The sequence below is a fragment of the Schistocerca serialis genome, chromosome 7 (genome assembly GCF_023864345.2).
Source record: "Schistocerca serialis cubense isolate TAMUIC-IGC-003099 chromosome 7, iqSchSeri2.2, whole genome shotgun sequence".
NCBI lineage: Eukaryota > Metazoa > Arthropoda > Insecta > Orthoptera > Acrididae > Schistocerca > Schistocerca serialis.
Window position 1 is genome coordinate 417,387,877 of NC_064644.1, and position 22,906 is coordinate 417,410,782.

The 22,906-nt window shown below is 44.4% G+C and overlaps 1 protein-coding gene across 1 annotated transcript in view; it reads left to right on the forward strand.

Annotated features, from left to right (window-relative positions):
* Positions 1–22,906, forward strand: part of LOC126413130 (G1/S-specific cyclin-D2-like) — a 143,791-nt gene that overhangs the window by 74,514 nt on the left and 46,371 nt on the right. Inside the window, exon 2 of the mRNA XM_050083022.1 lies at positions 5,098–5,310. Coding sequence (XP_049938979.1) covers positions 5,098–5,310 — 213 coding nt within the window. The remainder of the gene's footprint in view (positions 1–5,097; positions 5,311–22,906) is intronic.

The window sequence follows — 22,906 nt, forward strand, 5'->3', positions numbered from 1 at the left end:
AGACAGGGCTGTAAAGAGTGTAGAAATACAAGCAAGAGTAAACAGGAGGAGGAACAAGAGGAAGCTGGAGGAGGAATTTGCAGAGGATGAAGATAATCCATCCTACGGACCTGGAATGCACTAAAAAGTTAATCCAATCTTTGTCGCTCGATTCCCAAAACTTTGATTTTCTCATACTAATTACATGTTTTCTAAGGATCTTCCAAACATATTTGTTTCAAACTTTCAGTAAATGTTACACAGTACCTTCTGCATAATTTAACACAGCCTTTTTCCAAAAAACTGTATATTTTTGAATATATAAATAAAAAATTTCAAAAAAATGTTGTGAATTTTCATTACAATTGAAAAAAAAATCATCTTTAATAACTGAACTAAAATTTTGTAAAATCCCTGTGTTGAGTTGTAGCCCATATTCCAATAAATAATCTGTAAAAAGTTCAACTTCCTACCTCAAATACTTTGTGAGGAAAGATGTAATTTATAAGCGTTATTTTAACATTGCAAGTATAGGGCGTTCCGGAGCCCCTTAAAAGCGCTGACACTCTCGCGCACTACTGTCTCGGATGCTGCAGCAGTCGGGTCGCTGGCTGCTTCTCGGCCAGTGTTGTCCACACTGCCTCAGGCCGTAACAGCTTGGGGGAATGGGCAACCAGGGCGCTCTCACTGACAACGTGGGCGCTGCCGCTGTGAGCTCCACTTGCTCTTCACGGAGTGTGTGAAGTTACGTTGAGCCAAGTTGTGGTCTCTGACAAGAGTATGGCCCACAGCATCAAAGGAAAGCAGGTTGTGGCCATAGCACAGCCCCCACCGTTGAAGGCTATTGACCGCTATCTGGACCCTCTGGTTAGGCCTTCAGAAGGCCTGTTGGCTGATGTCACCCACAGGTCTTGAACGGCAGCACTGTCTCTTGCAGTTGCATTGCACTCCATGTAGGACTCTCTGTTTCATCAGAGATGGTCTCGATGAGCAGAGGATAGTCCAACACGGGTCGCTCTCCTGAGCTGGATTCTTACAGAAGAGTATCCTACTACTCGAACAGGAATAATAATTATACAGGATCTGTGTGGCATACGTTGCTATTAAGAGGCAACCGTGACTTCACTTGACCTGCGTTTCTCTATCTATCAGGTTTCCGAACACTCCAGGTGCAACTGAAATCTGTCTCACCCTTGGCTTTCAGAAGCAGTGGTGGACATATTTTGAAGTGTCAGTATTCTGAGTAGTTATTCTTGCATCCGAATTACACCTTCTTACTTCATTCTGCGTGGTCAACACAATGAAGACTCCCCCCTCCCTCTGTGTGGCCATTCTGATGTATTGGTGCTTTGGGCCCCTACAACATCAGCAGGCCTTCCTTGTTGGCAGTCTGCCCAGCTGTTCAATACCGACCTGCTCTGCCGACCTCTTATGTTACCAGGGGAAGACTTCTAGAATTTTACTCGATTGCTAAGTCTTTATTTCAGTGCGTTTCATCACATCAGAAGTTGTAAATATGAAAAGAGCACACCAGAAGTTGTAAATGTGAAAAGAGAAATCTGCATTTTCTGAACACCTAATAAAGCATGGACATGAACCATCTAACATAGAACAGAACATGAAATACAATTACAACAAAAATCTCGCTAACGTAACAGTGAAACTGTCACAGAAAGTAATAAGTGACCAAATTAATATAAGTAATAACTCGTCGATCGTGTTAGCCACTAAAACAATAACAAAAGGAGATACAGAACATAACCAGACTACCTAGGAACAAATTCCCCTCTTCACACACACACACACACACACACACACACACACACACACACACACACACACACAACGATATTAAATCACACAGACGCAGCGGCGCAGAACACAAATGAAAAACACGGAGTGACAGATGGCAACACTACATACTGTAAACACAACAAACCAAAACACAGTGAACAGTGGAAGAGACGTGGTCGTAGGTTGTGTTCCAAAAATGAACAGCGCAGAGACAGAAGTGATGACACTTACTGCAGGACCTGACCATCATTTTGCAGGACAATGCTCAAGCACGTACAGTGCAAGTTGTTACTACTTTGTTTGACTGATGGGGCTGCTAAGTGCTATATCCCCTACTGCACTCCCCTGACTTAAGCCCTCGTAAGTTCAACTCCGTTTCTAAACTGAAGGAAACACATCACGGCATTCGCTTTAGAACTGCTACAAATTCGTCGGGCAGTAGACCGCGCCGCTCGAACTGTCAGCACAAGTGGCACTGCTAAGAGTAACCTAAGACTTCCACATCGCTGGGAGTGGGTTATACACAATGCTGGTGACTACTTTGATGGTCAGTAAAACTTTGAAACACTTATCTATTTTGTAAGAACTTTAAAGAAATAGTTGCAACTATTAGAGTTCCAACCTTCGTACATAGGCAACATCATTGTAACGCTCACAGGAAGTTTTTCCATTGGGGGAGAGTTAATGTCTAACTAGGTTCCTCAGGCTGCCATTGGTGGGTCATCGTCATAGACATAAAGGACGTGTAGATAGCTGGACGTGAGAGAGAGTGGGAACATTATCAAAATATTATTGTTTTCCGCACACGTAGCTTCTTGATAGTTATTTCCATTCCTCCTGTAGAGAATGGCAGCGAATGGATAGAAACGGTTTGCTTTGCAGAAATTCGAGAGGAATGTGACACGGCATAATGACCCTGAAGATTGCACCTTCAAATGTTACTTGGATAAAAATACACTTATTTTTTGTCTGTTGGTGGTTGTTTTTTAAAATCTCAAATTGACCTGTTTGAGACAGTGTCACCCATCTTCAGATCTGTTAAACAATAAAAAAATGATTGTTGGGTTGTACTTCTGTCTTTACAGTATTGCAGAGCTCAGTTTTTTCTACCTAATTAAAATACTAACTTAACGTAACGTATCGTTTCCCTTAGTTTCAGAATAAGCATTGTTACCTGAACACTATCAGTTAACACTCTCAGATACTAAAGCCAAACTTGTACGTCATCGCCTTATATTAAAATTTATGAGAAATATGATTTGTCTAAAAAACCGTAGTGTTAATGAGCGCCCTCTCTCTACACGTACTACCGGGTTTAGGAATACAGTCTTGAAATAATCTGCATCCGGATCCATCCGGAGGCAACAAAAATTTTATTTTCAGCATTTCGCATCATTACTGACAGATTTAAATAGATATAATCTTATGTTACAAGTTTAACGTAATAAGACAAGTATTAGAAACTGCTGTTTGCCTTGAGGCAGCGTAACTGATAGCGCCAAATAATCCGATTGTGTTTATCCAATTTTGGAGACTGTGAGCACTTAGCGACTTCCAACAAACTTTACGCACAATTTCAAACCTTGTCAAAACTTTTTCTCGCGAACACCATCACAAAATGATCGAAGGACAAAACCTGATCGCTTACTATATTTTTGCCAGCAAGACTTCAGCAGCAGACAGGACGTTTTAATTTATTTATTCCTTGCTGCCAATACTATTCACTACAAAGTTTAGAGACAGTAGTCACACACACTACTGAATGTACCTGCAAAATTATATCATCGTACGACACGTATTTCAGGAAACACGTCATAGACATTTAGATGCGAGAAAAAAAAACTTGTTTTTGTTTAAAATGAAAATCAAATTACTCAGACTATATTCATCTAGTGTTTCACAATAAGGGCACTCATACACTTACATCAAACGTTAAGCGTTATTTCAAACTTGTTTAAACGTTTTCCGCTTACACGTTTAACGACAAATATTTGAATACATTAACTCACTTGTAAAGTAATCAGACGTTTGAAGCTGTTTGTACATGGGACTTCGATTCCTTAAAGAATCGGAGGTTTACTGATTTATACCTGTTAAATTCCAGAGTATTATTCTCATTATTATTATTATTATTATTATTTATTATTTTAGTATCCAGGACAGTACAGTACATTTATTTAAAACATGCCTACAATATACGAGGCTTGGTACATGTCAAACTGATTTTGAGGTCCAGAATCCAGCAAACTTGATTGGTGGAACAGTTGCTGAAAACAGATCCGCCAGGGTGGAGGCTTCAGGGAAGTGCGAGCAAACACAGGGGTGTTCAGAATCTTGAAGTTACCGCCGGCCGTGTCGCCGAGCGTTGCGATGTCCTTAGGTCAGTTAGGTTTAAGTAGTTCTAAGTACATGGGACTGATGACCTCAGATGTTAAGTGCCATAGTGCTTAGAGCCATTTGAAGTTATCCACAAGCGCAGATTGCAGCTCCAGTAATGTAGCTCCGCCGCTGCAAGTTTTGTTTGCACCATCTCACTCCAGTTCGCAATGTGTTCAGAGTCTTGCACGTGTGGTAGGGTAGTTCAGCCGCGGGCTCTTACTTCAGGTATTTTCTGTTATTTCCTGTTGCCTTGTTACATCACACTTATGTTCGTCAACCGGAAGGTGATGATGCAGTGACTTCAGTTGTTCGAAGAAAGCTGTTTCTCGACTTCAGTTTAGGATATGAGACTTCGCTTCCAGACTTGGGATGCCTGGAATCATTTCCCATGTTTTTTTTCTTCTTAGCCCCTGCCGCTGTTCTTCGTTAAATATATAGGGGAGTGCTATGCCTATAAAATGCAGATTGTGTCAGCTGAGTTGGTCGTAGACAGCAGAGCATTAAACAATCATAACAGAAGATTTCATAGATCTACAAACAATGTGCCCGACCCTCGTTTCCATTAAACTGTCGTAGAGGGAAGTGCGTAAAGGCCGGGCCGAAAGTAGCTCCAAAGTGCGGTTTTTACCGTCGTGTCAAACGATTGAGTGCGCGGTGGATTCCGCAGCAGATGTGTGGTAAAAGCGTCCCGTCCCAACACAGTGCACTGGTAAAGATCAAAACCAATTAAAACTGGGCCACACTCTTAGATACCGGTCAGTTTGGTATAACCAAGACAGCGACCGACTGGCGGAAAATATTTTGTACAAAGAGGGTCGCGGAAAAATCCGTGCCAACATGTGTGTCAGATTTTGGTATGGTCTGTTTTTCCTCGTCTTTAATTTTTTCTCAGTCCCAGAGTATTCCATGCATGCTTTTCAGTAACTGAATTAACATTTGTTACAGGTATGTCAGGAGCTGCAGACGGCAGCAGCAGTGTTCCCGCAAGCAGTGAACCTGCTGGACCGCTTCCTCTGTGGCACCTGCGTGCGCCGGACGCAGCTCCAAGCGCTCGCCTGCGCCTGCTTGCTCATCGCCGCCAAGCTGAGGCAGTGCTGCCTGCCAGTTACCGCGCTGTGCCATTTCACAGACAACAGTGTGCCGCCCGAGGAGATCACCGTACGTCACAATACAGTATGTCGTGGTGGTGGTGCTGGCGTGGTGCTTGACTCACTTGTATAAGCCAGTAAATGGCAACTGACTGGATTGGAGTCTGAACTTCTGCACAAGTAGTCCACGATTTTACTGGGGCTTGGTACTTCTCTTTTTTTTTATTTAATGATTCAACCCAATTAATAACTTGCTACTCTCGATCGATAGTTCACTGCATCATTCAAATCGCAAAAAGCGTTTGTAATTAAGATACTACACTGACGTGGCAGAAGTCATGGGGTACCTCCCCATATCGTGTCGGACGTCCTTTGCCCGGCGTGGTAAACGGAAATGAGCGTTTAGCGTCAGTGGCCGGGAGGCCCCTTACGGGGCAGGTCCGGCCGCCTTACTGCAGGTCTTATTACATTCGACGCCACATTGGGCGGCCTGCGCCCCGGATGGAGAGGAAATGATGATGAAGACAACACAACACTCTGAGCGGAGAAAATCCCTGACCCACCCATGAATCGAACCCGGGCCCGTAGGACGGCAATCCGTCACGCTGACCACTCTATCGGGATGGACGCCCGGCGTGGTGCAGCAATTCGACGTGGTATGGACTCAACAAGTCGCTGGAAGTCTCCCGCACAAATATTGAGCCAAGTTGCTTCTACAGCCGTCCGTAACTGCAATAGTGTAGCCGGTACAGGATTTTGTGCACGAACTCAAAAATGTTCAAATGTGTGTGAAATCTTATGGGACTTAACTGCTAAGGTCATCAGTCCCTAAGCTTACACACTACTTAACCTAAATTATCCTAAGGCCAAACACACACACCAATGCCCGAGGGAGCACTCGAACCTCCGCCGGAACCAGCCGCACAGTCCACGACTGCAGCGCCTCAGACCGCTCGGCTAATCCCGCGCGGCTGCACGAACTAACCTTTCGATTATGGCCCATAAATTTTCGATGGAACGCATGTTGCGCCATCAGGGTGACCAAATAATTTGCTCAAATTGCCCAGAATGTTCTTCTAACCAGTCAGGAACAATTGTGGCGCGATACAGTACACATTATCACCTATAAAAATTCCATCGTTGTGTGGGAACATAAAGTCCATGGACGGCTACAAACGGTCACCAAGTGTCCGAACATAACCATTTCCAGTCAGTGATGGCTTCAGTTGAGCCAGAAGACTCGGTCCATTCAGTGTAAACACAGTCCACACCATTACGGAGCCTCCTCAAGCTTGCACAGTGCTTTGTTGACAACTTGCGTCCATGGCTTTGTAGGGTCCACGCCACACACTAACCCTACCATCAGCTTTGACCCTCTGAAATCGGGACAAAACTGACAAGGCCACGGTTTTCCCAGTCGTCGAGGGTCCGACTGATATGCTCACGAGTCCAGGAGAGGCGCTGCAGGCGATGTCATGCTGTTGGCAAAGGCACTCAAGTCGATAGTCTGCTTCCATACCTCATTAATGCCAAATTTCGCTGCGCAGTTCCAGTGAATATGTTTTTTCGTACGTCCCGCATTCCACGCAGTGTTGCTTGTCCGTTAACATTGACAACTCTACACAAACTCCACCGGTCTCGGACGTTAACTGAAGGCCATCGGTTGTTGTGTTGTCCGTGGTGAGAGGTAATGCCTGAAATTTGGTATTCTCAGCAGTCTCTTGACACTGTGGATCTCAGAATATTGAATTCACTAATGATTTCTGCAATGGAATGTCCCAAGCGTCTAGCTGCAACTGCCATTCCATGTTAAACTTCTAACCTGCAGTCATGGACTGTGCGGCTGGTCCCGGCGGAGGTTCGAGTCCTCCCTCGGGCATGTGTGTGTGTGTGTGTGTGTGTGTGTGTGTGTGTGTGTGTTTATCCTTTGGGTAATTTAGGTTAAGTAGTGTGTAAGCTTAGGGACTGATGACCTTAGCAGTTAAGTCCCATAAGATTTCACACACATTTGAAAACTTTTTAAACTTCTATTAATTCCCGTCATGAGGCCATAATCATGTCGGAAACCTTTTCACATCAATCCTCTGGGTACAAATGACAATTCTGAAATGCACTACCCTTTTATACCTTGTGTACCCAACACTGCCGCCATCTGTATATGTACTTATAGCTATCCCACGACTTTTGTCTCCTCAGTGTATGCATCATATGACTCTCGCTGTCCAGTATCATTTTTATGTGAATGTATATAGTATTTATTAATGAATTTTGCCTGCATCAAATTATGTTAGTGTATGAACAGATATTTTTAAAAAATGGCAGAGGGTATCTAAATATAATGGATTATTTGATGTATATAATAAGTTTTTATTCAGAGACAGTTACTACGCACGGAATGAGTGAATATAAATTGTCACAAGCCCTAATACTACCTAAATGGTGGACTTTAATTGTTTACGGGGACATGCTGAAAAGTGATGATTCGAAATTATGTGAAAATGGTTAAAGCTTTATTAACATTCTACATGTTCGCAGCCCCTGCCACTAGAGCGTCCGAATTGGACATGTAGGTATGTAACATAACTATGTCGGTGCGCGAGAAAAAGCGTGCTGAAATCGAGTTTCTAACCCCACAAAACGTCCGCACATGGGGCACCCTCTCCTTCAACATGAAGACGTCGACCACACTCGAGAGCTGCCACATCAGCAACAGTCCGACGCCTAGGGTTCACTGCCGTCACTCATCCTCCATACATTCCCGAGATGGCCCCATTCGATTTTCATCTGTTTTCAAAACTTAAAGAATATAATCCAGAACTTCACTTTGAAAGTGGTGATGAAGCGGTGCAAGCAGAAGTGTGGTTGTGGCCCTGTCAACGAAGTCAAACATTCTACAGTGACAGTTGTTGTTGTTGTTGTTGTTGTTGTTGTTGTGGTCGTGGTCTTCAGTCCTGAGACTGGTTTGATGCAGCTCTCCATGCTATTCTAACCTGTGCAAGCTTCTTCAGCTCCCAGTACCTACTGCAGCCTACTCCTTCTGAATCTGCTTAGTGTATTCATCTCTTGGTCTTCATATACGATTTTTACCCTCCACGCTGCCCTCCAATGCTAAATTTGTGATCCCTTGATGCCTCAGAACATGTCCTACCAACCGGTCGCTTCTTCTGGTCAAGTTGTGCCACAAACTCCTCCCCAATTCTATTCAATACCTCCTCATAAGTTATGTGATCTACCCATCTAATCTTCAGTATTCTTCTGTAGCACCACATTTCGAAAGCTTCTATTCTCTTCTTGTCCAAACTATTTATCGTCCATGTTTCACTTCCATACATGGCTACACTCCATACAAATACTTTCAGAAACGACTTCCTGACACTTAAATCTATACTCCATGTTAACAAATTTCTCTTCTTCAGAAACGCTTTCTTTGCCATTGCCAGTCTACATTTTATATCCTCTCTACTTCGACAATCATCAATTATTTTGCTCCCCAAATAGCAAAACTCCTTTACTACTTTAAGTCCTTTCCTAATATAATTCCCTCAGCATCACCCGACTTAATTCGACTACATTCCATTATCCTCGTTTTGCTTTTGTTGATGTTCATCTTATACCCTCCTTTCAAGACAATGTCCATTCCGTTCAACTACTCTTCCAAGTCCTTTGCAGTCTCTGACAGAATTACAACGTCATCAGCGAACTTCAACGTTTCTATTTCTTCTCCATGGACTTTAATACCTACTCCGAATTTTTCTTTTGTTTCCTTTACTGCTTGTTCAATATACAGATTGAAGAACATCGGGGACAGGCTACAACCCTTTCTCACTCCCTTCCCAACCACTGCTTCGCTTTCATGTCCCTCTACTCTTATAACTGCCATCTGGTTTCTGTACAAATTGTAAATAGCCTTTCGCTCCCTGTATTTTACCCCTTCCACCTTCAGAATTTGAAAGAGAGTATTCCAGTCAACATTGTCAAAAGCTTTCTCTCAGTCTACAAACGCTAGAAACGTAGGTTTGCCTTTCCTTAATCTATTTTCTAATATACGTCGTAGGGTCAGTATTGCCTCACGTGTTCCAACATTTCTGCGGAATCCAAACTGATCTTCGCCGAGGTTGGGTCCTACCAGTTTCATCTGTAAAGAATTCACGTTAGTATTTTGCAGCTGTGACATATTAAACTGATAGTTCGGTAATTTTCACATCTGTCAACACCTGCTTTCTTTGGGATTGGAATTATTATATTCTTCTTGAAGTCTGAGGGAATTTCACCTGTCTCATACATCTTGCTCACCAGATGGTAGAGTTTTGTCAGGACTGGCTCTCCCAAGGCCGTCAGTAGTTCCAATGGAATGTTGTCTACTCCCGGGGCCTTGTTTCGACTCGGGTCTTTCAGTGCTCTGTCAAACTCTTCACACAGTATCGTATCTCCCATTTCATCTTCATCTACATCCTCTATTTCCATAATATGGTCCTCATGTACATCTCCCTTGTATAGACCCTCTATATACTCCTTCCACCTTTCTGTTTTCCCTTCTTTGCTTAGAACTGGGTTTCCATCTGAGCTCTTTATATTCATACAAGTGGCTCTCTTTTCTCCAAAGGTCTGTTTAATTTTCCTGTAGGCAGTATCTATCTTACCCCTAGTGAGATAAGTCTCTGCATCCTTACGTTTGTCCTTTAGCCATCCCTGCTTAGCCATTTTGCACTTCCTGTCGATCTCTTTTTTGAGACGTTTGTATTCCCTTTTGCCTGCTTCATTTACTGCGTTTTTATATTTTCTCCTTTCATCAATTAGATCCAATATTTCTTCTGTTACCCAAGGATTTCTACTAGCCCTCGTATTTTCACTTACTTGATCCTCTGCTGCCTTCACTACTTCATCCCTCAGAGTTACCCATTCTTCTTCTTCTGTATTTCTTTCCCCCATTCTTGTCAATTGTTCCCTTATGCTCTCCCTGAAACTCTGTACAACCTCTGGTTCAGTTTATCCAGGTCCCATCTCCTTAAATTCCCACCTTTTTGCATTTTCTTCGGTTTTAATCTACCTTTGTTCATAACCAATAGATTGTGGTCAGAGTCCACATCTGCCCCTGGAAGTGTCTTACAATTTAAAACCTGGTTCCTAAAGCTCTGTCTTACCATTATATAATCTATCTGATACGTTTTAGTATCTCCAGGGTTCTTCCATGTATACAGCCTTCTTTCATGATTCTTGAACCAAGTGTTAGCTATGATTAAGTTATGCTCTGTGCAGAATTCCACCAGACTGCTTCCTCTTTCATTTCTCTCCCCCAATCCATATTCACCCACTACGTTTCCTTCTCTCCCTTTTCCTACTCTCGAATTCCAGTCACCCATGACTATTAAATTTTCGTCTCCCTTCACTACCTGAATAATTTATTTTATCTCATCATACATTTCATCAATTTCGTCATCATCTGCAGCGCTAGTTGGCATATAAACTTGTACTACTGTAGTAGGCATGGACTTCGTGTCTATCTTGGCCACAATAATGCGTTCACTATGCCGTTGGTAGTAGCTTACCCGCACTCCTATTTTTTTATTCATTACTAAACCTACTCCTGCATTACCCCTATTTGATTTTGTATTTATAACCCTGTATTCACCTGACCAAAACTCTTGTTCCTCCTGCCACCGAACTTCACTAATTCCCACTATATCTAACTTCAACCTATCCATTTCCCTTTTTAAATTTTCTAACCTACCTGCCCAATTAAGGGATCTGACATTCCACGCTCCGATCCGTAGAACGCCAGTTTTCTTTCTTCTGATAACGACGTCCTCCTGAGTAGTCCCCGCCCGGAGATCCGAATGGGGGACTATTTTACCTCTGGAATATTTTACCCAAGAGGACGCCATCATCATTTAACCATACAGTAAAGCTGAAAAATTACGGCTGTAATTTCCCCTTGCTTTCAGCCGTTCGCAGTACCAGCACAGCAAGGCCGTTTTGGTTAGTGTTACAAGGCCAGATCAGTCAATCATCCAGACTGTTGCCCCTGCAACTACTGAAAAGCCGCTGCCCCTCTTCAGGAACCACACGTTTGTCTGGCCTCTCAACAGATACCCCTCCGTTGTGGTTGCACCTACGGTACGGCCATCTGTATCGCTGAGGCACGCAAGCCTCGTCACCAACGGCAAGGTCCATGGTTCATGGGAATAGGACAGTGACAGTATCAACAACAAAAAAATGTTCAAATGTGTGTGAAATCCTATGGGACTTAACTGCTAAGGTCATCAGTCCCTAAGCTTACACACTACTTAACCTAAGTTATCCTAAGGACAAACACACACGCCCATGCCCGAGGGAGAACTCGAACCTCCGCCGGGAGCAGCCGCACAGTCCTTGACTGCAGCGCCCTAGACTGCTCGGCTAGTCCCGCGCGGCGACAGTATCAACAAACTCGTCTCTCGTTGCGAGAAATGTCTTCGTCGCCAGTGTGGCTGTGTTGAGAAATAAATATGTGGACATGAAGAACAAAGATGTAGAACATTAATAAAGTTTATTTAAAAAGCATTATGCGTTTTCACATCAAAAATTCGGAGGCATTACTTTTTAGCATGCCCCGTATGTAGTGTTTTATACTCTTGGACAGTCATAAGCACATAAACATTTACACATATTAGCGTTAACTGGATTCGTTGACCCTTATCTTGGAATGTAATGTGATGTATAGATGTTCCTTTTATACACTTCTTTATATAATAAAACATGAACAAATTGCTTTCCCAACGTTTATTTTGTACTGTCGACCGGCAGCAAGCATTCGCCAGCGCTCGTCATCTGAACTACTACTACTATTTCGATCGCGCTTTAATACGCATTACATCTGAAACGAGTCCTCATCTTCTCCCACGACCCCCCCCCCCACCCGCCCATTCCCCTCCCCCTAGCCCACCCTCCCTATTTTACTTTGCCCTTCCTAATTTTTTTTTCATCTGCCGCAATATGCGCTGCCACGAAAACGCCCACTAGGGCTGGCTGCATTATTTTAGTACGGGGAACATTTTACATTCCACAAGCATTTCCGTTCCATGTGAGCAGTAACAAACTTGCACGTATAATCATTCCCACGACCCGTGTTGCTGATCCGCAAGATACAGTTGACCTTAAAAGAGATCGATGGTTGGGCTCTGTAATGTGCTCTACTAAAGAAACGGCGATCGGATCACATCTGTTCAGTGGCGCGTCATTTGTGTTTGGGGTATGGGAAGCTACCTGACTGACTACTAACAAAGTTACTTAATAGGGCTAACTAAACTGTTTTAGCAAACTACTTGACTAAGCAATTTTGTCTCTCGTATTAACCATCCTTACGATCTATAGCGTGCTGTCTTCTTGTGTGAGGTGTAGTGATTGGCTTTAGTCTCGGAAGCGACTAAATGGGTGAAAGTAACCAATGACAGTGGTCATGGTTTGTCGAAGCTGAACATCTCTAGATGGGTGTGGGAATTTGTGAGCAGTATGCTGAATAATACTCTTCTGATTTTGGTGTTCCAAGCACGCCGTACGGAAAATCAGTCATCCTCGGAAGTCATAATGTTAATACCATATGAGACCGTCTGAGCCTTGATAATGGCCTCAGTTTGGGGTGGAGAGAGCTCAGAAGTTATAGCAGGTGACAAAAATTTGGAAACACCATAATACGTTATAAGAAAACAGTTGACATACAAAACAGCTACTACTATTCAAGGAATGGATAAATACAGGTCATCTGTGGTTTTTCAAGGGAATCTTATATCATTCTTCCTGCAAAATAGTGATGCTTTCAGGTAACAATCATGGAGGTGGATAGCGATCACCCACTCTTCTGTCCAACATAAGCTACAAAGGCTCAATAATATTGAGTTTTGGTGACTGTAGTGACCGGGGTAGGTAAGACAATTTATCATCGTGCTCAAAAAACCTGTTCTGGACGATGCGAGCTATACGAACAAGGGTTCTTCTGTCTGGGAACACAGCATCGCTATTTTTATACAAACGTTATATCATGGAAGAGACTTCATCAGCCAAAATGGTCATATTATCCTTGGCAGTAATGCGACCTTGCGGTAACCATGGGGCCAGCAAAATACCACGATATGCCTGTCCAAATCACCTAACTCCCTCCAGGTTCCATTCTTGGGTGTCACGCAAACTCGGCCATCAGTTGGAAACAGCGTGTGCCAAGGCCCATACGACCAAATGACATTCTTACATTGCCCCATAATCCTCCAGGTTTTAAGGCTTCGGCATCACGTTTTTTGCTACGGTCATTTGCGTCACTGATTTGCTTTGGAAGCAGCTCGCGCTGCAATTCCCTGCTCCTTCCTGTTTTGGTGCTGACAGGGTTCGCGTGTGCGACATTGAGTTGTGCTGTGACTTTTGCAGCTATCTTAGTCTTACTTCGCGTCACAATCCTCTTGGATGCCCGTCTGTCGCAGTCACTCAAAACACACTTTCGTCCACGTCGCGACTAAGCGGATGATGATTTTTCCGCTGTCCCTGCAAGCGGTGCAAATCTTCGATATGATACATCTCAAAACACCAGATATTTAAATCTGCCTTGGTTACAAAAGCACCCACCATATGAGGGTCAATAATTTGCCCATGTTTGAAGATTTCGAAGTCATTTACACTATGTATCAAAAGTATCCTGAGACCCCAAAAAAATAAGTTTTTCATATTACGTGCATTGTGCTGCTACCTACTGCAAGGTACTCCATACCAGCGAACTCATTAGTCATTAGACGTCGTGAGAGAGCAGAATAGGGCTCTGCGGAACTCACGGACTTCGAACGTGGGCAGGTGATTGGGTGTCACTTGTGTCATATATCTGTACGCGAGATTTCCACACTCCTAAACATCCCTAGGTCCACTGTTTCTGATTGGGCTGAAGTGGAAACGTGAGGGGACACGTAAAGCACAAGAGCGTACAGGCCGACCTCGTCTGTCGACTGACAGAGACCGCCTACCGTTGAAGAGGGTCGTAATGGGCAATTGGCAGACATCTATACAGACCTTCACACAGGAATTCCAAACTGCATCAGCATCCACTGCCAGTACTATGACAGTTAGGCGGGAGGTGAGCGGCTGCTCATAAGCCGCACATCACGCCAGTAAATGGCAAACGACGCCTCGCTTGGTGTAAGGAGGATAAACATTGGACGATTGAACAGTGGAAAAACGTTGTGTGGAGTGACGAATCACGGTACACAATGTTGCGAAAATTTGGAGGCAGAGGTGTTATCGTGTCGTCGTGTTTTTCATGGAGGGGGCTTGCACCCATGGTTGTTTTGCGTAGCACTATCACAGCACAGGCCTACATTGATGTTTTAAGGACCTTCTTGCTTCCCACTGTTGAAGAGCAACAATTCAGGGATGGCGAATGCCTCTTTCAACACGATCGAGCACCTGTTCATAATGCACGTCCTTTGGCCGAGTGGTTACACGACGATAACATCCCTGTAATGGACTGGCCTGCACAGAGTTCTGACCTGAATACTACAGAACACCTTTGAGATGTTTTGGAACGCTGACTTCGTGCCAGGCATCACCGACCGACATCGATACCTCTCCTCAGTGCAGCACTCCGTGAAGAATGGGCTGTCATTTCCCCCAATTCCCCCAAGAGACCTTCCAGCACCTGATTGAACGTATGCCTGCGAGAGATGGAGGGCGCCACGAATTTGTAAGTCATTTTCAGCCAGGTTTCCGGATACTTTTGATCAAATATTGTAGCTCCGACATAATTCACTCACAGCTATACAGAACACTGTTCTGACCGCAACTGACGCAATCTCGTACTGAGAAACGTTCCAGAGATGGCGTTCATTGCCAAGTAGAACAGCACAATCTGCAGGCTTGGTTGGCTAAAATCTGTATTTATGATCGAGCTTGCATTTCTCGCGGTGTTTCCATATTTTAGTCACACCACTGTAGTTCAGGTATTGGCGCTCGTAAAGCCACCCAATTGCGTTGATGTTGATAGTCCACTTTCACCTGCTGTTCCAAATAGTCTCAGCCATATTCTGTAGTGTAACATCGGGTGATTAAGCGTGCAAGTGGAGATGGAATGGGATACTCGTGTAGTCTTCGAACCAGGAATGTGTGTGTGCAGCGTTGTGAACTTACTGTCTTAGTAATATGGGATGGTGTGCAGCATACTCATCGTGGAAGTATTAGGTCTACAACGTTGCTTCCGCCATTTTGCAATAGACGGCAGTAGTGTAGTGGCAAGTGGAGTTCGTTTGGTTGGTCATAGGTGTAATATAATAAACTTAATGCCATAAAAATATTAGGTTATTCTCGATTTAGTACGTCAACTTACTTACCCATTTCTCGCCATTTGCGGGAAGTTTTAATTTTCTGCTTTGACATGAAAAAATCTGCGGCTGTGGCTCTTAAAATGCTAGGTAAGACCAATGGTGAGGGAACTTTTTTAGTGGAAGGACGTGCAGAGAATATTTTCAACGCCTTAGGAACGGTGATTTTGATGTCGAAGACCGGCATGGCGGTGGAAGACAGAACGTTTTCGTAGCTGCTGAAACAGACGAAGACAGCCACAGAACATCATTATCGAAAGCAACTGATGCGTTGGAGCCTAACACTGAAACACAATACAGCGATAGACACGTAAAGATAATTTTGCAGCAAGTCAGTTGTCGACCCCATGTCGCAAAACCCGTCAAAATAAACATGCAAACGTTGAAATGAGAAGTCCTATCCCTCCCGCCGTATTCTCCATACGTTGCTCTCTCTGACTACCACCTTTTTCTATCAGTGGCGTACTGTCTGGCTGACCAGCACCTCCGATCATATGAACAAGTGCAAAATCGAATCGATTCACGGATCCCCACAAAAGACGTCCAGTTCTTCCGCCACCGGGTTCGTATGCTATCCGAAAGATGAGAGAATGTAGTGGCCAGCGATGGGCAATACTATGAATCATAATTTTTTGTAAGTTTTTCACAATAAAGCCCCGAACCTCGAGAAAAAACGGCGGAAGCAAAGTTGTAGACTTAGTATAAAAGAAGTGCAACACTTGATCATATCGAATGTTGGGCACTGGCGTGCAGAAAGTAAGAACGAAGGCAACTCTCGCATGATGTGTCGTTGCCAAGTAAGAAAGCTCGATTAAGCTTAGACCATACAACCAAATAACAGTTGCAGTATTTGTCAGAAGTCATCTGAAAGAAATGCGCTAAGAGACAAACGGAAATGACAAAATGTTCAAATGTGTGTGAAATCTTATGGGACTTTATTGCTAAGGTCATCAGTCCCTAAGCTTACACACTACTTAACGTAAATTACTCTAAGGATAAACAAACACACACACACACACACACACACACACACACACACACACACACATGCCCGAGGAAGGACTCGAACCTCCGCCGGGACCAGCCGCACAGTCCATGACTGCAGCGCCCTAGACCCGGAAATGACACTTTTATTCAAAAGCAATAGATACAATAAAGTCACCGAGATTTATAACGGTCCCCTGGACTTTACAAAAGATGGGAAATGGTTCTTGATACTATGTGGGAGCACCACAGACTGCAGTGCATGCTCTGCAACGTGTTCCCACGCTGGACATAACAGTGGTAAGGAGTTCGTGTGGTAGGGTGTTCCATTCCTCCACCAGCGCTGTGGTCTGCTGCTGGATAGTCGTTGGTGCATGTGGATCTACTGCAATACCTCTTCACAACGGTTCCCACTGTGCTCGATGGGGTATACGTTGGGGTAACGGGAGGGCCAGTCCATACGCCGAATGTCCTCTGGCTCAAAGAGCTGCACCACTTGTCCAGTTCGATACAGTCGCACATTGTCGTCCATAAAAAAATTGAGTATGGCTGAATCCACATTTGAAAAGACGCACATGGGGAAGGAGTGAAGAGTCACTGTAAGGACCAGGGAGTCAACTAATGTGTTCAACGGTAAACCTCCCGATACCATATCAGCCGGACCTTCAAAAGGTTATGTTCGACATGTAAGGTGCAATATTTGTGGTTTACTTATTCTATGATTGAAGACAACTGTGTAAGTTGCAATGACATGTTTAATGTCGCAATATTAGCACAAAAATACACGCTTTTACACAGTTTTCAATGTGACAACATAAAACAGTTGCCAGGATAACGCATCTCGTCAACATCAAAAAGTTAAATAATCCTAAAAACAATAATATTAAATATTAACTCACAGAAGGTTAAATTATCCTAAACATGACAATATTAAAGTTTAACTAGAATTTTCGTTACAAAATTGTTCCTACACTTATGATGCTGGTCAGTACTACGAAAATCGTCCGATTCCAGTTCAAAGTTCGGTACTATAATTAGGATGACAATCAAGTCTACGGTTGATGATTAATTATGTGACAAAATTGAGCAAAAGATTACCCAAGGTCTCTCAAGTTTACAGTGGACGCAAGCTGGTGAACAAACAAGTTTACGCCTCTGCACGCGGTATTTACCTTAAGCTGCGAGGAGCAGTCGTCTGCTAGGCTGCTCTCTTCCGATGAAGTTCCTATAAAACTACTTACACCTTTGCTGAATTTTCCAGCAGAAACTTTCGCTATGTTTCTCGTTATGTGAGAGGACATGTACTCATCTCTAGTCTTAGAATGTGGCGATATACACGCGCATGGTTGGAGCAGAGTGCATATTATACTGCCCTCTCAGTTCTCGCAAGAACAATTAACTAATTGCCTGGTTCGTTTCTCCACAGTTAAAGCTAAACGATACTACAGCTAATTTCCAGCTGGATATCAGCCGCTGTGAACGCAGTGTTCACACAATTACTCCCCTGCGTCATACAGAGCGTTATGCGCTCCATTCTGCACTTCACGCCAGTTCAGACAATAGTCCACGAAAATTTCCATCTTGTCTTACTCATAGCCGAACTGTCTCCCAACCTGAGTTCTTTCGTTCATCACGTCACGGCTTTTTTCGACCAAAAGGAGCATTCCTCTTATTTTGTGAAAACACTCTTTTCCAATCGCAAGGCCCATACCTTTAAATTGCGTCGAAACTTCGTGTACCACTCGCTGGACAAGTGAACGAAAATGCGTCAATGGTCTTGTTTCGTATCCATTTGGAATTCCGAAACGCAGTTTTCTGAAAGCTTTCTTTCCTGTCCTTCCTCAGATCGGCCATGATACTTGCTCTCCCCGTGTGAGTCGCCTGGTCGGTCGTTGACTTTCCGTCTGGGACACCCCTTTAAGTGGTTTCCGTGGTACCCCCTGTAGCACGGCCTTGCCTCTGCATCGTCCCGCTGAATTACAATCCAAATGCCTCTTGCTGCTTGTTTCACCTTCTGCTCAAACATGCATTATAGGAACGGAGTGTTAATTACCATCGATTGAATGTCTTCCCTTTTTGCATTACATACTGCTAGGCAAATTTGCTCGTTACCACCAAATTAAGTTGAGTGGCGTGCCATATTCACCTTCCTGTTGCGTTGTATAAAGCTCTCCTGTAAGGTCCGTATCTGACCTTCATTTATTCTGCCACCATACAGACAATGCTGCTGGGTGCGTTACATGTTCCTACCTCTCCCCCTGTATGTCCAACGTTGTCGAACGTGATCGTTTTGGTGGTTGAGGGTGTTAATATGAGGAGACGTAATGCTGCATGGGCATACTGACCTCCAAACATGGCTCACTCACCAGTCAACGTTACCGTGACACTTTACTCCTTCACCGTGTGCATCTTAGGAGTGCTGTGCTTTCGGCCCTGACTTCATTTTTATGCCTTACAACAGGCAACCACATCAAACTGGGCAGGTGTAAGAGCTCTTGGAACGAGAGGATATTGGGCGAATGAACTGGCGTGCCCACTCTCCTGACTTAAATCCCATCGGGCGCATGTGGGATGCATTGAGGTGACGTATTGCAGCGCGTCCACAGGCACCGACGACCTTCCAGCAGCTGACCGAGCTTACCAACCCTGTGGCCAGCATGGGAGCATGATGCAGAGCTTGCTTGCCGTTTGTGGCGATCGCATACCCTATTAAAAAACGATGTCCCTCCTTTTGTAATGTCTGCGGGACCATCATAAATTGCAGTGACTTCACTGTAATTACTGTCTGTGAATAAAAGTGTCGTTTCTGTTCATCTCATTGCGTATTTCTTTCCGTTGCCTTATGTACTACACTGCAGCTGTTATTTATAAGTATGGTTAAGGTTCATGGAGCTATGCTGGCAGTGATACATCGATGCGTAAGTTACTTACTGTCTTAAGATTTTTCGCCAGTGTAAACAAAAAGTCCTGGTTTTAGTCCAAAAAGCGGGTACAGGACACAACTTGCAGCTCCTGCAAAAGGCAGCTGGTTCGGTCTTCGAAATATTGTGCATAAAATAGTAACAGCAACCTGGCTAAATCCGCGGAAGCAAATCATTAGTCTGTTGCGCCGAGAGGACCTGGGAGATCACATCCTGCTTATAGTTCATAGTATCTTGGATGAGTAAGCCCACGTCATGGTACGAGCTACACCCATGGCCCGAACCAAACACTCCACACACTGAATTAAAAGCCTCATTAGGCAGTCCGTGTACACAAGGCCTTGCATCACTTCAGAGGAGGAGAAATCAGGCTTCGTCGTAGCACATTAAACGCCACCAGTTTCTGTGTTTGGCCCAGCCTTTGTACCACTGTGAGCAATGGCCTTTCCCAAGGTACCGGACTCCAAATGTCCATCACATGCAGTTCACTTCGCAATGTTCACTCGGAACCTGGGTGGTACGGACCTGCATTCTAAAGTGTCACGACGCGTGTGAGTAGCATTAAGCGTAGCTGTGCATCGTACTGAGGTAACATTCGACGTTTAAAATTACGACAGCTTCGCTACTTAGGGATCACAAATCACTTTATTTCCGAAGTATGTTTGGTTGCAGGTTCGCCTAAATGATTGGTAGATGGAGCATGAGCACAAATAATTTTATGTACAAGTAGTAAAAATTCCAATTAAAGTTTGTTCGTAGTAACAGCGCAGTTGATTGTCCGTTGCTATAAGAACAGGAGGTAAGAGAATACTACCGCGCTCATGGTGGTGGAAAAAAAGGAGTTGTTATTGCATCACACATATGAAGCTGGCGTCCGTCATCTTACATGGCCCAAAACGTAAGGGACGCCGAATTTATATTTGCATGGCTCACCGTGGTGATACTTCCCCGAGACGTTACTCTGACACGTCCGTGCCTTGTTTCGACCGTTCATTTTTTACGGGTGTACTAATCGATCCGATCATAATCTAAAGTTTAAGGGAATCACGCTTCATTCGTAAGTAAAGCATTTCAAGCAATATTTTCTTTTGTATACATGAATTGTGATTGCGCTGTTTACTTTTATCATAATGGTTTTTTTCTGTCATTTGATTTTAGATTTCCTTTACTTCACTCAGTGCCCGTTCTTTCTCTTCTTTTTTGTGTTTTTTATTGCTCCCCAAAGTGCGAACGCTCCGCCATCCGAGCCACACTGTACGAACGGTCTCGTCCCCGCACAACACACGACTACGTAACCGCAGTGATTGGTGGTGCAGCATCTCATGCCCTGGATTCCTCCCGCCGATAATTATTTATTGTTCACATTTCCTCCCTCTTGAAAAAAACTTCTGGCTAGAGAAGCCGGAGATAGCAGTTGTGTGTGTGTGTGTGTGTGTGTGTGTGTGTGTGTGTGTGTGTGTGTGTGTGTGCGCGCGTGTGTGTGGTTCCTTGCTGACGAAGGCTGTGGCTGAAAACTTATGTGTACACACTTTTCATCGTGCCTGCATGTTGCTCAGCCTGTGTAGCAATCTGTCCGCTACGCAGTATAGTTGTTGCCTCGTGAAGTATGTTGTAAATAATCCACTCTTTTAACAAGAACAATGATGTTCACAATTACAGAAGGAAAAAATTACATTCATGACGCCACATTAAGTCTGTCTATAGGACAAACAGGGGTTCACAATGGCAACTAAGTTTTCATCACTTACCCATTGATGTAAAATGCCTGACCGACAGCAGACTAAAATTTGAAGCTCAACTGAAAACGTTTCTTTTAAACAACTACTCCTATTCCGCAAAAACCGATTATTCCAGAGTGTGCGCCGGCCGCAGTGGCCGAGCGGTTCTAGGCGCTTCAGTCCGGCACCGCGCGACTGATACGGTCGCAGGTTCGAATCCTGCCTCGGGCATGGATGTGTGTGATGTCCTTAGATTAGTTAGGTTTAAGTAGTTCTAATTTATAGGGGACTGATGACCTCAGAAGTTGGGTCCCCCATAGTGCCCAGAGCTAATTGCACCATTTTTTGCATAGGCAGTTCTGTTGCTTTGCCAATAATATCTCACTTAATTGACATCCACAAGATACGATAACACGGCTTGCTACTTCCCTCCATGTGCACAAAGAACGCATAGATACGTTTTTTTGCAAACGTAAACATTAAAAATGTTGCACGAGTTGAAGCTAAAAAAGTAACGAACAAGAAGCAGTACCAATAAGCAAACAAGCGCTGGTTTTGAGTTCCAGCTTCATTTGATATCGATACAAACAATGTAAAAGTGGAATTAAATGCATTACGAAAGCATCCTTTTCACGTCACATCGTTCTCTTCTTGGTTATTCAAAACGTATTAACAAAAACAAGTTATAATAGCGAGGACAAATGTTTCGTATTACACTCCTGGAAATTGAAATAAGAACACCGTGAATTCATTGTCCCATGAAGGGGAAACTTTATTGACACATTCCTGGGGTCAGATACATCACATGATCACACTGACAGAACCACAGGCACATAGACACAGGCAACAGAGCATGCACAATGTCGGCACTAGTACAGTGTATATCCACCTGTCGCAGCAATGCAGGCTGCTATTCTCCCATGGAGACGATCGTAGAGATGCTGGATGTAGCCCTGTGGAACGGCTTGCCATGCCATTTCCACCTGGCGCCTAAGTTGGACCAGCGTTCGTGCTGGACGTGCAGACCGCGTGAGACGACGCTTCATCCAGTCCCAAACATGTTCAATGGGGAACAGATCCGGAGATCTTGCTGGCCAGGGTAGTTGACTTACACCTTCTAGAGCTCGTTGGGTGGCACGGGATACATGCGGACGTGCATTGTCCTGTTGGAACAGCAAGTTCCCTTGCCGGTCTAGGAATGGTAGGACGATGGGTTCGATGACGGTTTGGATGTACCGTGCACTATTCAGTGTCCCCTCGACGATCACCAGTGGTGTACGGCCAGTGTAGGAGATCGCTCCCCACACCATGATGCCGGGTGTTGGCCCTGTGTGCCTTGGTCGTATGCAGTCCTGATTGTGGCGCTCACCTGCACGGCGCCAAACACGCATACGACCATCATTGGCACCAAGGCAGAAGCGACTCTCATCGCTGAAGACGACACGTCTCCATTCGTCCCTCCATTCACGCCTGTCGCGACACCACTGGAGGCGGGCTGCACGATGTTGGGGCGTGAGCGGAAGACGGCCTAGCGGTGTGCGGGATCGTAGCCCAGCTTCATGGAGACGGTTGCGAATGGTCCTCGCCGATACCCCAGGAGCAACAGTGTCCCTAATTTGCTGGGAAGTGGCGGTGCGGTCCCCTACGGCACTGCGTAGGATCCTACGGTCTTGGCGTGCATCCGTGCGTCGCTGCGGTCCGGTCCCAGGTCGACG